The sequence below is a fragment of the Microdochium trichocladiopsis genome (genome assembly GCF_020744255.1).
Source record: "Microdochium trichocladiopsis strain MPI-CAGE-CH-0230 chromosome Unknown B0I36scaffold_6, whole genome shotgun sequence".
In the NCBI taxonomy this organism is placed as follows: Eukaryota; Fungi; Ascomycota; class Sordariomycetes; order Xylariales; family Microdochiaceae; genus Microdochium; species Microdochium trichocladiopsis.
In genome coordinates, this window is record NW_025763549.1 from 927,184 (window position 1) to 943,127 (window position 15,944).

General features: G+C 53.0%; 4 protein-coding genes across 4 annotated transcripts; 2 read left to right on the forward strand and 2 right to left on the reverse strand.

Annotated features, from left to right (window-relative positions):
- Positions 1-431: 431 nt before the first annotated feature.
- On the reverse strand, positions 432-2,276 carry B0I36DRAFT_363669 (amidase signature domain-containing protein; the record flags this gene model as incomplete). The annotated part of the gene is made up of 1 exon (XM_046158847.1): positions 432-2,276. One exon carries the CDS (start codon positions 2,274-2,276, stop codon positions 432-434), a length of 1,845 nt encoding a protein of 614 aa, XP_046011366.1.
- Positions 2,277-5,093: 2,817 nt separating this feature from the next.
- B0I36DRAFT_325007 (putative endo-1,4-beta-xylanase 1 precursor) lies at positions 5,094-6,129 on the forward strand. The gene has a single exon (XM_046154185.1). It carries the CDS (start codon positions 5,145-5,147, stop codon positions 5,868-5,870), a length of 726 nt encoding a protein of 241 aa, XP_046011367.1. The 5' UTR covers positions 5,094-5,144; the 3' UTR covers positions 5,871-6,129.
- A 1,094-nt stretch (positions 6,130-7,223) lies between these two features.
- B0I36DRAFT_128162 (uncharacterized protein) lies at positions 7,224-8,531 on the reverse strand. The gene is made up of 3 exons (XM_046148157.1): positions 8,149-8,531; positions 7,986-8,072; positions 7,224-7,910 (listed from the first exon to the last, which is right to left on the reverse strand). The coding sequence occupies exons 1-3, from the start codon at positions 8,435-8,437 to the stop codon at positions 7,357-7,359; spliced, it is 930 nt and encodes a 309-aa protein (XP_046011368.1). The 5' UTR covers positions 8,438-8,531; the 3' UTR covers positions 7,224-7,356.
- A 2,588-nt stretch (positions 8,532-11,119) lies between these two features.
- On the forward strand, positions 11,120-12,794 carry B0I36DRAFT_363672 (oxidoreductase FAD-binding protein; the record flags this gene model as incomplete). The annotated part of the gene is made up of 2 exons (XM_046158848.1): positions 11,120-11,248; positions 11,379-12,794. The coding sequence occupies 2 exons, from the start codon at positions 11,120-11,122 to the stop codon at positions 12,792-12,794; spliced, it is 1,545 nt and encodes a 514-aa protein (XP_046011369.1).
- Positions 12,795-15,944: the final 3,150 nt, after the last annotated feature.

A 15,944-nucleotide genomic window follows, 5' to 3' on the forward strand; every position in this document is an offset into this window, starting at 1 on the left:
GGTCCCCCATGAGATATAGATGAACACGAATTTGGCCAGAGAATTTCGGGCGTTTTAGTTAGCCAGTCTTACAAAGATCTCGGAAGAGATGGGGCAACAGAGAGCCTGTATCGATCCATTCCTCATACGCCACAAGGTGCGGTGCTGTGGGCGAGTTGGGAAGTATTAAGGGTAAGCGACAAGGACCGGCATCGACTGCGCAGAGGTATTACACTACGTACTCAAGACATAGAGGATCTCATCAGAGCGAATTAAAGCGGAGAGTCAGGTGTCGTATAGGATACCGCACGTGCATATGTCTGTAGACAGCTGAGAGAGCATTCCCTTTGTACAACAGCCACCGAGTTTCTTCTTCTATGCATCTCCCCTTAGGACGATGGCAGACCACTTCTGATGAATAATCTCTAGTCATAAACAGACATTCGCGGATTTTAAACATAGATGTCCCCCCCTTCAAGCACACTAGTCCCAGTCTTAACCTGTGGGACAATCCCAGCATCAACAAGCTCGTTGATCAAATCCAACAGCATAAGGTCACAGCCCCTAGCAGCCATGAGCCTCACTGAAACGGGGAGTACCTCTTCATGCTGCGAAATACTGCTATAATATTTCACCTGGCCAATGGGAACCACAAAGTCTGGGTTCCCTGCCATGGGCGAGATAAACATTGTGTTCAACCCCAAGGGAATCCCCGAGCTGCCTTGAGGCAATGCGGTACGATATGTCGGCTGGGCCGCGTTGAAAACATACAAAAACACACTTTCGGAGCAAGAATCCGTGTTGTTGGGAAGAGCGACGGTGTTCCACCAGTCCATAAATATTGTCTTGTTGTTGGCGGCTTCGTCGATGAGGTCAGGAAACTGAGAGGCCCAGTGCCATGAGGCGTTTGTCCAATCGTTGACAAAGGGGGTTCGGCTGTCGTATTTGGCGGCATATGCCTTGAACAGAGGGTCGCGAATTCCACGGATTTGTTCTTGAGCTGCGAGGATTGGCCATGTTATGTTGAGTAAATCGTTGTTGTTCTCGGGCGTGCCTGATGGTCGCGTTTCGGCCCAGTGTTTGGAGAGATTGTAGGTTGATATTGTAGCTGAGAGATGGTTGCTGACTTTATCGACGAACTGGACCACAAGCTTCTGCGCGTCTGTGAGATCAGGGGTGTCGGTTGTGGGTAGTTCATAGGTGACAATCTTGCTTGGTAGCTTTGTGTATCCAGTGGCTAGACCAGAGTACATGACCTTTGAAGCAGCATGCCAAAGCTTAGGATCGCGGACAAGGAACCCCGCTGTATCGAACTGCGGACCAAGCGGGACGCCGTCGGTCAGAGGTACCGTATCGTAACTTGGTCGGTTGCCAAATAAGCCATTGAACTCGGCAGGGATGCGGATCGAACCGCCTGTATCTGATGCCAACGCCAGATCAAGCCAGTCATATGAAGCCATACCGCCGGCGGGACCCGACGATGACGAAGTTACTTCCTGATAGCCATCGCCGCGCGGGTTAAAGGGCATCAGATAGTCAATGGCGTCCCTAGCGTTTTCGGGAGCAGCAAATTGCGACAGCTTCATCTTGCCAATAACAATAGCACCGGCGTCAACCAGACGCTGAACAGGAACAGCAGTAGTATTGGCCTCGGGGTAAACGGCATAGTAGGCACGGCTGCCTAAGCCTGTCTTGATACCCTTGATATTGTACAGGTCTTTGACACCAAGGCGGACACCAGCCAGTGGTTTATCGGCTGTGGGCTTGTGATAGAGGCGCGAGGGGACACCCACAGTGACAGCAGACGACCCAGCGACGGCGGAGTGGAGCGGAATCCAGTGCTGGCCATCCGCAGCGGCAATGACACCCTGGTGAAATGCCCCCATGGTGTCTGAGTAGAGTCGGTAAGGCATGTAAACCTCGCCAGTAGACTGAGACAAGACGTAGGGACCAGCGGGAATATCCAGCATGGCAGTCGTTATCGCCTTGATACAAGTGATATTCGGATGAGCGGCTATGTCTGGTATCGTAACATTGACGTCGTTGTTGCGAAAGTAGACCCCCTGAAGAAATCCCTCGTTGAAGACATCGTCCTTCTCCAGATAGTCGGCCACGAACTGACTCAGTGTTTCAACACTACAATTTGCTTGGTGCACGTCGAATATAGTGATAGGAGTAAGATCGTATGAGCCAGGAATGCCCTGGAGGCCGGCGCAAGACGACAGCTTCCCGACTGGTTCGACGGGAACGTGGTATGGGACATCGTCAATGGCCATGGTCATGCCCATGGGTGTCATCTTAGCTGCCGCACATTGTGCGTGGAGCATCAATGTGACGACTGCCTTGACAGAAGGCCAGAGCGAATAAGGCATAGTAGAATTACAGTAAGCGATTGGTAGACGAATGCTTGGAACGTCCGGAGAAAGGTAATCAATATGCCTTCTTATATCCTGACGGGTGGCACAGGTTTCTACGACACAGGTGCCATGCGCAACCCCAGAAGCCAAGCTTGAAAGTATTTGAGGAATCGGGCCGATTGGCCACGCCGTAACGGGAAGGAACACCTCAGTTGTCTGCAGGGGACGATGGCCAAGATCATGAAGGATACGGGACAAGCATGGTCAGCTACCATCTGTGCAAGGGTGTATCCCCTTCCCCGCACAGATCGGCAAATTGCTGATCTCATAGACTGGGGAACGGTAGCTGGAGAAGTAGCCAAGCCCTTAGAGGAACACATTGGCGGCAGCCCGTTCGTTCCGGAAGTCCGTCTCACCCAGTCCACTTCCAGATTTGGGGATTCATTCATCAAGAGTGGCTATTGTCTATGCAGATTGAACTCGTCTTATTACACAAGGTTGTTATGACTGTGCGGATCGATGACCAGCTGTGCCCGAAAATGTGGGGAACCATAATATCAGGGCCTGGCCTTCCTCAAATCGTGAGCGAGTTCGCGAAGTTCCAACATTTTCTCTGCTCAAGCGAGAGTGTTACGTGCCAGGTTCAGTAGAAGATTTGATCAACGAGTGAAGAGGAAACTCGACAACGAAAACCCATAAGTATCCATCCCTCCAGCAGGGCATGGATATTATCCACATCAGCCTCCCTGTTGCAGCAGCAGCTGGCCATGGGCTGCAATGAAGTCCACCTCGTGATGCTGACAATACGGATCTTAATTAGTGTCACGTGTATTGTGATTCAATGTCGATGATTGTGCTTGTGCGACTGGTGTTTGTGTGTTGTAATGGTAATAAACGTCGAAGGGGTTATGAGGCCAACGCCGGAAGTGCCTCCCGAAAGGTCCTGGCGTCAGGCTCGACAACATCCTCCCGCGTTACTCTAGACTAAAAGCGATGTTTCAATAAGCGACGCAGAAATCCGGATCAACCGCAGTTTAGGCATACTTGCAATTAACGCCTTTGGCTTTTCCCGCAGCCTTAGTGGGGACAATGCACGCGCAGCACAATGCCCAAGGTACAGAATCCAGTCATGTCTTCACTTACTCGATGGTCCCCTTTCAAGCCAACGAACACAAGGCGTTCAGACCCAAGTTATCCCTGAGAATTCCAAACACATCCTCCTTGGCATTCTTGAGCCACGATACTTGTATACTCCTGATCAAGGAGTGATTAAGTGCAGTAGTAACGACTTGATAATGTTCACAGACTTCAGAGAGGCTCACGACAGAAGTCGGGGTCCGTGGATGCGGTGCTTACTCAATTTGGGTAGCGAGTTATTGTAGCATTTCTAAGACGGAAGCATCAGTCTAATAAGTTCTACCCTGTGTAGCCAAGCTACCTGAGTGCAGTTCAACAAGCTATTTTGCGACAACACGGGGCTCAAAATTCGTGACCACATTGCGGCCAGAGTACGAATACCAAGACGGTAACCTGAGTACGGGCTTCAGAATACATCTCTTTGAGTAGAGTCCTTACGCCTGTAAACCAGCTTGTACATCCCGTGGTTGTTCCACAAATGTATTGGTCCAATTCCAACGACAAGAGCCCTGCCTATGGTTCCCGGACGGAATGAGGTCTTCACTAAGAACAGAGAGGGGGAATTTCTGGGGTCTGCCACCATAGTACAGACTATCTTGGTGTCGGGTCGTCTTCTACCACTGAGTCATCTGCATCTGCCCTATCGTTTTCGCTGATTGGTGGAGAACAATTCACACAGGACATCCACAGACGGGTCCGGTCGTCCTCGCGGTCGTGATATCTGCCATTTCTGCCTTTGGGTCGCTGCTGCAGGACTTGCGACAAATCGCGGAGGAGTTTCAAGCCGTGAAGTAATGTTCCGTGGGCAGTAGCACCGATCTATGTATATAACCTTTGCAGCAACTATGGTCCGAGTCATTATTACTTCTAGCCTTTGTTGTATCAAAAACTCGCAAACTTTGATCAATTGGTAACAACTGTAAGCGGCCCTGGTTGGTGTTGGAACGGGTTATGTCCAAGGACAGAAGGTTCGAGGGGGTGTCCTGATTGCCGCCGCCGCTGGGTTGGCTGCTCCCCCAAATCCACCCACGTGGGGCGCTCGGGTGAAAGCCAAGAATAAGAAAACCTATGTAGTTATCTTGCTTGCTTGAACGGTTCCGGAAAAGATGTTGGTCGGGTCGTCACAGCATTTACGACAGTCAGGGAGCTGACGCGGCCAATTTGTCGTTTCACATTATCCCAATCAGGCTGTCCCGTGTAAACCAGCCCGGCAATTAGCCTTTCGGCGCCAAGCCTCCGATTGCCAAGACGGAAGACGATGCAACGTCGGCAGATTCTCCGGTCTGACGTTACACTGCACCCCGCCGTGGGATTCATCAGCCCCCGTGTTATTTCCAGCAATCCGCTGTCGCGGATTTGGCTGTACAGCCATTTCTTAAGGCAAACGATTACAGATCGGGATGAAATGACAAACAAAATACGAGGGCGAAAGAAGAAAGAAAGTCTTTAAAGCTAGCGGCAAATGTCCCAATGGAGCCAGACCATCCGGCTCTCCGCATTTCAGCCGGGCCATTGTGTAGTTTCAGAGTAGGTATCGCGCAATGCATATCCATCCATTTTCATCGAGCAATGTGTATAAGAACCTCGTGCCAAGCCCTTGAATATGCACCTTTCAATCGCCAAGCTTCCTCGCCTGCATGCCAAGCATTTCGCACTGAAGACTACTGCACCATGATTTTCACCCGCTCCATCCTCCTGGCCCTGTCGGCCTTTGGTCTCGCATCGGCAGCTCCAGTCGACGAGATCCTCCCACCCCACGTGGAAAAACGTGGCCCCTCTGACTTCTACTTGGCCCCTGAGCACCCCTTGATGCTAGCCCGCCTCAATGCCTCCCTCGAAGCCCGGGGCATGTCCCTCGAAGCTCGTACCAACTACGTCCAGAACTACAAAACTGGAGGTACCGTCAACTTTACGCCCTCGGGCAACGGCTTCAACCTCAATTTCAACACCAACAACGACTTCGTCGTCGGTGTAGGCTGGAACCCCGGTTCTCGCAGCCCCATCACCCACTCCGGCTCTTTCAGCGTCACCCGCGGCTTGGGCACTTTGTCCGTCTACGGATGGACCACCAACCCGCTTGTTGAGTACTACGTCATTGAGGACTCGGGCGGTTTCTCGCAGACGGGCACGAAGAAGGGCACTGTGACCAGTGATGGTGGCACTTATACCATCTGGGAGAATGTGCGAACCAATGCGCCTTCGATTCAGGGCACGCGCACTTTCAACCAGTACATCTCTGTTCGAAATGGTGGTCGTCCCAGTGGTACTGTCACCATCAACAACCACTTCAATGCTTGGGCTAGCCATGGTATGAACCTTGGCGCTCTCAACTTCCAGGTCATCGCTGTTGAGAGCTGGAATGGTGCTGGTTCTGCCCAGCAGACTGTCACCAACTAAAACCCTTGCGCATGGGCTCTTGGTGAAAGCCTTGCCCACGGTCTCTTGGCTCTTTATGAACCCCAACTTTCCTTGGAGGGTCGCTATTAGGGGATGTGTTCTATTCCATTCTGATACACAAAGTGGCGGCGTGTATGCGGCCTCAAACCTATGGTCCCCAGCACTCATGTACCCAGCTTTATGATGCAGCCGTTCGCATCTTGTCCTTTATTTATCTTTGACAGAGTCAAATCACTCAACCCGAGCAAACCTGTCTGAATTCAAAGCAGCCCCAACTATGTGGACGTGATTTTTCGCCTCGCCAGAGCCTCTAGCTCCTTTCACGGGCTCAATTGCATGCCTTGAGTATACAGCCTTTTGATTCCATCAAGTGAGAAGACCCTGGGTTCATGCAGCTTTCCCCGGCTCATATTGAAGTCTACACCAGTGCCGTTGGAGAATAAACGAATCCTATTTTAAGAAGATGCTGGTCATCATTGACGCTCCAATCCATGTCTTTGCTGCAGTGGTCACTTCAGCACATGTTGTTTGCTGCCTTGAGAGGTGCCCCGCTTGCTCTGGTAAAGGCCACCACCCAGTCCAGAGGTGGTCCCACAGCCAGCCAATCAGAGCGTTACTGCCCGCCCAATCGGGCGATTGAAGAACCGCCACAGTCTGTTTTCATGGTACCCTCTTCGGATTTGTCAGGCTCAACGCTCTCCTCCTCCTTGAAGCCTCGCGATTATCATCAATCTTGAAAAGTCGCAAGACTGCGCCCCAGAGTCATGAGTCTGTCAGATATCACCTCGGTCAGCCCCGGGTTGAGCCAATGCCTAAGTTTTCCTCATCAGAAACAGGATCAGTTGTGTACCGTGATGCAGACCGTAAGACTGTGCCAGGACGATTGAAGCAGCGTAGTTGCGCGCTGCAAGACTGAAAGGAACACGTGAGCCACCTCAGATTCTCGCCTTTCTTTTGAACTAGATTCGTCTTGAAGCCTTTTCGAATCATTGGGCCGAAACGAATGAGGCTTGTTCAGTTCACGTGACGTTTGGTCCAACGAATGCGTCTCAAATCTGTAGACACAATCGATGCATGCTATGATCCAAGTTGAAACCTAATCCACATGTTAGCGGTTCAGCCATCTCTACTAGGTGTAAAAGGAATACCCTGTGACCCCTCTTCTCGTACGATGGTCGGGATATAAGAAGAGCAATCCCCGAGTTCGCAAGCTTGACCATGGACTGTTCTATCAGACACCACCACCACAGTGAAGGGTCTTCGTGATCAATCTCCTTAGAGATTCGGAGCGCCGTGCAAGCTACAAAGGCGCACTGACGTGCTTGCTTACGATCGGGGGGTTAACAGATTGCTCCAAAGCAAACAACAACTACCAGCCAAATATCTAATCATTTACCCTTCCGAGCTTCTAAGGTTTTTGCAGGATTCCAAACAACAACCACGCCAAAAGCGCTCCTCCTTTTTTTCCAAGCAATCCAAGTCTTCCTCACTTCAAAATCCTGTCCTGACTTTCCCGGTCGTCGTCATCCCAGTCAATATCCCCCCGCGCTCCTTGTCGGTCATTCGACACCGCAAAGGTCTGGGTGACAGTAATATTCTGCTTGCCCGCCACGCGACGCATATTCTGCAGCTCCGTGTCGTCCAAATCCTCAAACCCGCGCGAGGCGAGCACCTTCGAGGTGACCGTGCCATTCTTGCTTGCATGGCCGCCGAACCGGCTCCGCCCCGTCCCGCTCTGGTGGGCACTGCCGCCCATATCGGCATACTTGGACCGAGACTTGTTGCTGCTGCCGACGCCCTGGGAGATGAGAACCTTGAAGCTCGGCAGGCATGCTACCATGACGGCGATGCTGGACTCGATGGTCGACCACAGCGCGAGCCAGGAGACTTCGGGCTGTGTGGTCACCGTGTAGGTGACGATGATTCGGATAACGGAGAAGACGGTGACGATGCAGCCGAGGCCAAGCACGGCGATGAGGCTGATCTTCTGTTTGAGGGACATCTTGAGGCCGATAGCGAGATAGATCGGAAGTATCATGACTGTAAATGAGAAGGGCGTACGAGTTAGATAAGACCTTCTGACATATCTCGGGAGCTCCGGATACTGGGACGTACTCATGACATCAGTTGCGATATCGACGCAGGTGCTGAAGCGCAAACTGATCAAAGAACCCTGGATATTCTTCGGCTCGTCGCATTGTCCTGGAAGAATATTTGAGATCAGTCACGCAGCCACCGGAACAGAAAGTTATGGATCGAACGGCTCGGTAGCACTTACCCAACTCGAATGATGTACAAGATAGGGGATAAGTGATTACTGAGGCGACGTAGGTGAGGCCCGTAAATACGCAAATTCCAATCCATACCCGCCTTGGCCAGGCTAGGTTGTTCACCAAGCGGTAGAAGAAGGCCAAAAAGCAGGCCTTGACCGTCCAAAGACAGGTCCAGAATAGCAGGGTCGAAGCAAATTGACATTTGAGGTAGACGGATGAGTTGGCCATGAAGTCGGCAGTGGGCGCCGCCAGCCCAGCGCCCACCAGGAGCATGTCGTACATGGGCCGGACCATGATTGACTGGACGATGGCGTTGCCCAGCAAAACCACCAGCGCAGCGATTACAAAGTAATCATCTGTGTGTAGTTGTCGGGAGAACCGGAGTCGGACCCGGAGACGAGCACCGACAAGCGCGGTGGCGAGTGCTTGAAGCGTCCACACTGCAGCCTGTTAAAATGGTTGAATTCTCCAATTAGCTGCGATTATTCCACAAGTCCTGTGTCTTGTGCCTGGCTGCCCCAGAGGCAAGTCGTGTTGGCATTGGATGGACGAGTCCAGCAATCAGCTGCTGGACGTGGCTTTGAATTGTGCACGACAGCCATGTCCATATGTAGGGTGTCTGCTAGACATCTTGGGCTGTAGCAGGGGACTCACCAGAAGCGCGACCTCCGAGACCTTTGGTGGAGGTAACGGATCTTGCCTTTCGATCAGCGTCGCAATGGCCATATCGGGTGGTGATGGGCACCAGGGTAAAGAGCACGATCGTGGAGCCCGGATCGTTCAGATTCTTTGTGGAGGACGAGATAGCCCCTCTGTCGCCAGATGTTGCTCCTCTCTTGCATACGTTTCACCCTGTCTAGGAAAAAAAAAAGGAAGCCTGTCCGGGCGAGGAGGCGGGTGAGGGATCGTCGGGCCATCTTATAAATCTGGCCATGCACGATCAAGGTCACCAGCTGCATGAACGCTTCTGTTCGTAGTGGCAGGCTGTGACATGACCAAACACGCCATACGACCCATGTGTCAATATGCAACATGCAACCTGAGTTTTGCCTTGCTTCTCAATCCCAAATCGAGCAGCTGCGTTTCCAACGGACATCGCCTCTCACGGGCGTAGGCACATGCCTGGTCGAGAAAGGATCCACGGGGCCTGCTGCAGGCCCGGTAGGCCGTTTGGGATTGATGTGATCTGGTTTATCCTGGGGCCTGATCGAACCAATTACCAACGACCTGGGCACCGGTTCTTTCCTGGTGGCCGGCCTCGATGACTGACCGGTCGAATCCAGCCCGGTCAACGGGAACTTTGTGAAAAGGTCTTCCGCGCTTCTCCTCCCACCCCCACCAGCGTGATCCTTGTCTGATCATCTCGCATGCCGGCTCGAAATCATCCTATCTAATTTGCTCATCCAGAATCGCTAACACTCCTCATGATGAGCACCAGATCGTCTTGGCAATAGCGAGTTGGTATGTTTCCTAGCGGCGGTGTTCGACATTCGTTTTGATGCTGGACAAAGACGTGGAAGACTCGCTCTTCAGAGTAGTCTACTGCGTTTCTGACGAATAAAGAAAGTATTGCATTATTGCCAGAGATTTCCTGTGGCACGAACGGTTTCAACCTCTATGATCATGTCCGCTCGCCACCAATGGTCCATCGACTTTCTGCAAGCTAGTAGCAGCTCAAGTCTCAGAGGAGACAAGCCAGGGGCAGCGCGGCGATGCGGATCTCATTTTCAATTCAGCCTGTACATGATGCCAGGGTTTGCTAACATGGCTAGGGCATCGGGGACCACGGCCCCGGGCACCAGCATTCAACTCGCCGGGTGGCCAATTCGGGAACGCTTGCGACACGGGTGATCCATGTTAGCGGCTTTACCAGCCTAAGAGGGAATATTGAACTGACTACGTAGTATGCTATGCTCTAACTAGTCAAGCGTCTGCCTTACGAGCTCGGCGCGCTCCGGGCTAGCGTCTCAGGGCTGTGGGACATGAACAACACATACGGCAAGTCGGACGGCAGGCAAACACGCATGATCTTTATCTCCAAACCAAAGTCGGGATACTCCCAGACATGTCTCTTCACGTGCAGCACGAGGGAGCATCCAAGAATGCTTCGCTGCCGCCTCACCTCAAGCCACTCTTGGAACATGGCGTTTTAGAGTTGGGACAGGGTCCAGGAATCGGTGGCTGATGCAGTACAATCTGAGGCCGTGAGGGCATTTGACTCAGGGGCCGCTTCCTTGGCGATCCAGGAACCATCGACGCAACCTGCTCTTCCATCAACGACTAGTGAATCTCTGTGGCGACCTGGCAGGCCTCGCAACCAAAGAAAGCATGCGAGCCTCCCGCGGAACAACAGGCTGAAATTTGCCAGCTGCGTGCCTGCTTGCAGCCTGAGAAAGCACCTACCGCATCAAGCCTAGGCGTGCGTTGGTTCTGTCCACATCCCTGCCAGACTGCGGAACCACCCGTGGCAGCCGGGCCCGGGAACCAATGGTCGGCATTAATACTTGAGGAGCCCCTGCTCCATTATGCCTAGACTCACGACGCTTCGAGGTGGCGGGCCTGAAGCTGTCCGGGAGACAGCTGAGATTGGCCCGGCTGGCACGCCTGCTATCCGAGTTCTGTTGCCTCAACGCCCTCGGATTCCCTAACATGGATCACCCCATGGTCGTCCGAAAGAGCAATCTCGCCGGCCACTTCCATGTTGGCGATGCCCTGCAGAAGTCTGCTCATCTCCATGCATAGCCCCGTAGCGATCTCTGTACCCCACGTGCAGGAGAAGGGTTCGTGATATTCTATAAAGGCTTGGCTGGGCAGTGGGCCTCCACGAACTCATAAAACCCGTGCAGAAGCCCGCGCGTTGATCCTGTCCACAAGAAGCCTCTGGGACGGCAGCACCTTCTTGCGTTGCCCCACGCCCAGCGTTACAGTCATTCCCTTCCTGGATTCCTGGCTCCTTCGGCCGCCACATTTGTCACCATGAAACTCTACAGCCTCTCAGCCGGTCTCTTGGCGATCCTGCCGCTCGGTGTGGCTGCAGATGATCTTGTCGTTGCCTCCGTGTCAAACGACCTGGCAAACATGGTCTTGGGTAATGCCGGGACTTGCGTAAGTGGCTTTGCCAATTTGTGTCTTATCCCGCCGCCCCGAGCTTTTGGCATCAGTGCAACGGCCTGTTATGGCAGCTCGTGCTTTGCTGGACCCTGTTGGCTAATTTGTAATGACCATCTGTCAATAGTGCGTGGGCCTGAAGCTCTTCCTCGGCGACAAGGTCTCAGTTGAGGGACAGTCTGTCTACACAAACTCGTTAGAGTCGTACTTCAGTCTGCAAAACGCCCAATTAACGCCCAACTGTATCATTACGCCTACATCTAAGGAGGACGTGGCTCTGTCTGTTTTCCTGCTCAACGTCGGAAGCAAATTACTTCCTGGGCGTTGCAACTTTGCCATCCGGTCGGGCGGTCACACTCCTTGGGTGGGTGCCAACAACATCGACGATGGCGTCACGATAGACCTGTCCAAGCTCAACCAGGTCAACGTTTCCAAGGATCGCAAGACCGTTGATGTCGGCCCGGGAAACCGATGGCTCGACGTCTATGGGCGCCTTGAGACCCAAGGCCTCACAGTTGTCGGTGGCCGCGCCTCGATCGTTGGTGTTGGTGGCCTGACCACCGGAGGTGGCATCTCATACTTCTCACCACGGTACGGCTACGCCGTCGACAACATTGACAACTTTGAGGTTGTCCTGGCATCCGGCCAGATTGTCAACGCCAACAGCAAGACCAACACTGATCTCTTCAAGGCGCTCAAGGGTGGTTCTGGCAACTTTGGCATCGTTACTTCGTTCACCATGCGCGCCTACGAGCAAGGCCCCATGTGGGGAGGCTTCGTTGGCTTCGACATCTCCACCATTGACAAGCAGTTTGCCTTCTTTGAGAGCCTGACCGGCTCTGCCAACTATGATCCCTATGCCTCGTTCATCCTCAACGTGGTCTATGACCAGGCTACCACGTCCTGGTCGGCATCTCACTCTGTTGTGTACTCCAAGCCCGTCGCCAACCCGCCGGCTTACCAGCCGCTTCTTGCTCTTCCCCAGACCTTCAACACTGCCGACGTCAAGAACCTGACTCAGCTCACCATTGAGCTGGGCTACTCCAACCCAAACGGCCGGAGACAACTGTTCACAACCGCCACTTTCAAGAACAGCGCCGCGATGCTGTCTGAGATCTACAAGATCGCCCAAACCAACGTCAACTCCATCTCCGGCATCTCGGGAATCAAGTACAGTTTGTCCTTCCAGCCGATCCCCACCGTCATCAACTCAAAGGCGGCCGCAAGCGGCGGCAACTCGCTCGGCCTCGACGCCAGCGACGGCAACCTGATGAATATGCTCCTCACCGTGACGTGGGACAACAAGTCGGACGACGCCACCGTCGAGAGCGCGGCCAAGAACCTCTTCGCCCAGGCCAACACCAAGGCCAAGTCGCTGGGCAAGTTCCACGAGTACCTCTACCTCAACTACGCGGCCAAGTGGCAGGACCCCATCTCCGGCTATGGCGCCGACTCCAAGGCCAAGCTGCAGGCTGCCAGCAAGAAGTACGATCCGGCGGGACTGTTCCAAAAAAACGTCCCAGGCGGCTTCAAGCTCTTCTGATGGGAAGGGTACGCGGAGCGAATGCAGAACCAGTAGAATTCATTGGAGCAGCCCACAGGTCGTTTCGCTCCGAGGTGATAGATTACATACACATATATAGAAGTAATTCAAGACTTACCTAGATCATGATAAATGATACACATTACAAAGATGAACTGGCAGGACGCCCTGTGATACTTCAACTGGCACGGAGCCTTCATAATCCTGCCTCCCGATTTTGAGTACTTGTATGGTCGCTAACAGACCCCCTCCTGATGGCCTTGAGTCTTCAATCCCGCCCCTGAGAAAAAACATAATCCGCTTGTTCAGCTTTGGCTCGTTATGCAGAAGTTTGTAGGTACTAATGGTCCCGTTAGCACACAAGAGCTCTGCCGCTCTAAGCATTGCCGATTTCCGCCTGCCCTAGATTGCTGCTGTCGTCCCGCTGCCGTGAGCAAGCCAAGTTAAAATGACACACTTTTCAGCTGCCACGAGTTGCTTGGCAAATTCCTTCGTCGTGTGATTGCGAGCCCTCATCCTCGGCCGAGCCAAGTTGCGCTATGTATGAGATAGATCACCACGATATGTGTCGAGCACATAGAGATGGGCTCAGTTGCCGTGCAGCACACCTCGGAGCTTTGCGTTGTACACCGCGGCTTGAGTGGTGTCTCGTATTATAAAAGTTCAAGCTGACGGCATACAAGCCGTGCATGTTTCATTCTACCAGACCAAATTCTTCGGCAGTTCGGGCTGGGGACAGCGCAAAAGCTAAGATACGGGGCACAAATCCTGCAACAGTGATGGGTTTTCCGTCGCTTTCGCCTCCACCAGCCGATTGCTGCCAGACAGGATGGCGATAGGATAAAATTGTGAGAACTCCGGAAATAAACAAGAGGACACGCGCTAATGGCCGAGAAGGCATGGATGAATAAGTGTCAAGAAAGGCTCGTTGTCGGTATGGGTTGCCATTGTCTATGTGGTGGAGAAGCATGTGTTGTCAAAGCGTGGATAGGATACAGGAGGTAGATGGAAACAAAAGTAGTGAAGGGTAGGTGAATCTCTATATGGCCAACTTTGCGCAGCGTAACACTGAATTCTCATGAGCAAGATTCCGCGTTTTTGGGTGTTTTTATCATCACATGGCACCTTAGCTGAGCCCTCTCTGTAGTCTGGTACCGAGCATCGGGCTCGGGGCCCGGAGTTGGTGCCGGATGGGCTAGCGCGGCAACGCGATCCATCATTTGTAATCAATAATCAGACAGAGAACGGCACAGGTAAGCGGTAGAAAAGTGACCTCGAGGTGCTCAAATTAGCTACGAAGCAATCTGGAGCAAGGAATTTCATACGAGACCAGGCCATACTGTCAAATTGGCTACCGCGCGATGAGATGTGTGTCTCAATCGGAAGCCGCTAAAAAAGACACCGTGACACCAATATGCCTGAGCACTTTGACGCACTGCTGCACACGTTGGGGGAATAACGGTTCATGTGGCAGTGGGTGACACATCCTAGACTAAGTCTTGCAAGCTTTGGGGGCAAGTCAGGCTTGGTTGAGATTGCTGTCGCGTTTCTTCGTCAGCTCTGATGAAGCCGACGGCCTGTTCAAATAGTCGATATGCGCAAACCCAAGCGAAGCATGTCTCCGCAAATGTGAGTATGCATAGGCAGAGGGAAGCTTGCAGTTAAGCTTGCTGAAAGAAAGGCGTCCAGCAGTCGATGTTCCCAGCATGTAGTGTTGGGTAGATGCGACAGGCATGTCTACGAACCGCACATCCGACAATAATGACCAGGTCCTGCATTTCACCATGCTGGCTCGACCAATATCGACTCAATTGCGAGTTGTCATTATTACAGCTGAAGTCATAAGATGAGCGGTGCCCTAGCAGTTGCGGTACATGCTGACAGGGGTTTCCAAACAAAGCCCAGCCAAAGGGTTCTCCATGCAAGCAGTTTAACCTTTTGACGTGACGAGGTTGTTACTTCTGATACTTCTCGCGGTCCAATACCCAAGGACTTGGCGAGTCATGACAGCGACGAAGAATCATGTCTCCCGTCTGACATCAAGTCACCAGACTTCCAGATACCCCTCTGAAATGCGCAAAGCAATGCCGCAAGCCAGACACCTCGTTACCCTCGCTTGGCAATCCTTCTTCCAGCCGAGAATCAAGACGTCTAGAAACTTTGACCCAATTCGTCCACTCATGCCCCCATGCCCCATGGAGATCCCAGCCAGGGGTTTGCGGCAGTGTGCATGCATCGGCACTTTTCTCGGCCCAGTGGCGAAACATACCATCAGCACTACCACCACCACCACCACCATGAACGGGCCGGTGACTATGGGCTAGATATGGTTATGCCCGTGCGGGGGACCGTTGCAAACTGCAGATCCGGCTCAGAGTGTGTTCTCCCCCCCACCCCAGCGCCACTAACCTTGTCGTCGAATTTCTTCCGCCTGGAAGTGATCGATGCGCCTACCCACACGCGACAGCAAGGGGCTACAGGGGTTCGAGGTTCTTTTGCCGTTTCCTGGGGGCACATCCCGTGGTGATCGGATCGACTGCCGTAGTGAGCGATCTCGTGCGTTTTCGGGGCTTACATACATACAGGGGAACCGCCCGAACTTGTTTCCCACCTCGGCAAAGAACAAAGACGTCCGGGGCGTGACAGGGGGCTAGTTCATGCAATGGAATGCAGCTGGTGGGCTGGCCGCCTTGTTGCTGATGCATTGAGGTTGCCCAGAGGCACTACTAACACTACCACCACCTTCTTCTCCTTCTCCTCCTCCTCTGACAGCTGCCCCGAAATGGCGAGCCTAAATACAGCTCTGGGGGTCCGCAGCCAGTTCTGACAGGGAAGCATGCAGCGCACGCGATGTAACGGAGACATCGCGGCAATGGCATGGTGCGACGGGGGCTTTTGACGTGCGCTGACAGGGCCCCCGCAATGGTAGGCTACAGCTACGGTAAAAAGGACCAATGATGTTCTCAAGTTTGTTCATAGAGTGTGGCAGCGAGGACGCAGCAGCAGCACGCATCGAGGCGGGAATTGAAACCAGAAAACGTGCACTGCACTTAAGTGTGCCGCCAATGCCCCCATTTGAACCACTGCAAAACCCCCTCACCCCTGGACATGGATGTGATGTCGTTAGATGTTCGCCAATGGTGAGGTAGA

What these genes read in the sequence shown, in the direction of transcription:
- B0I36DRAFT_325007 (XM_046154185.1), top strand. Translation starts at nt 5,145, where the DNA reads ATGATTTTCACCCGCTCCATCCTCCTGGCCCTGTCGGCCTTTGGTCTC.
- B0I36DRAFT_128162 (XM_046148157.1), bottom strand. Translation starts at nt 8,437, where the DNA reads ATGGTCCGGCCCATGTACGACATGCTCCTGGTGGGCGCTGGGCTGGCG. An exon ending in TTGTACATCATTCGAGTTGG is followed by an intron (nt 8,073 to 8,148) that starts GTAAGTGCTACC and finishes ATATTCTTCCAG; the next exon opens with GACAATGCGACGAGCCGAAG. An exon ending in TATCGCAACTGATGTCATGA is followed by an intron (nt 7,911 to 7,985) that starts GTACGTCCCAGT and finishes TCTCATTTACAG; the next exon opens with TCATGATACTTCCGATCTAT.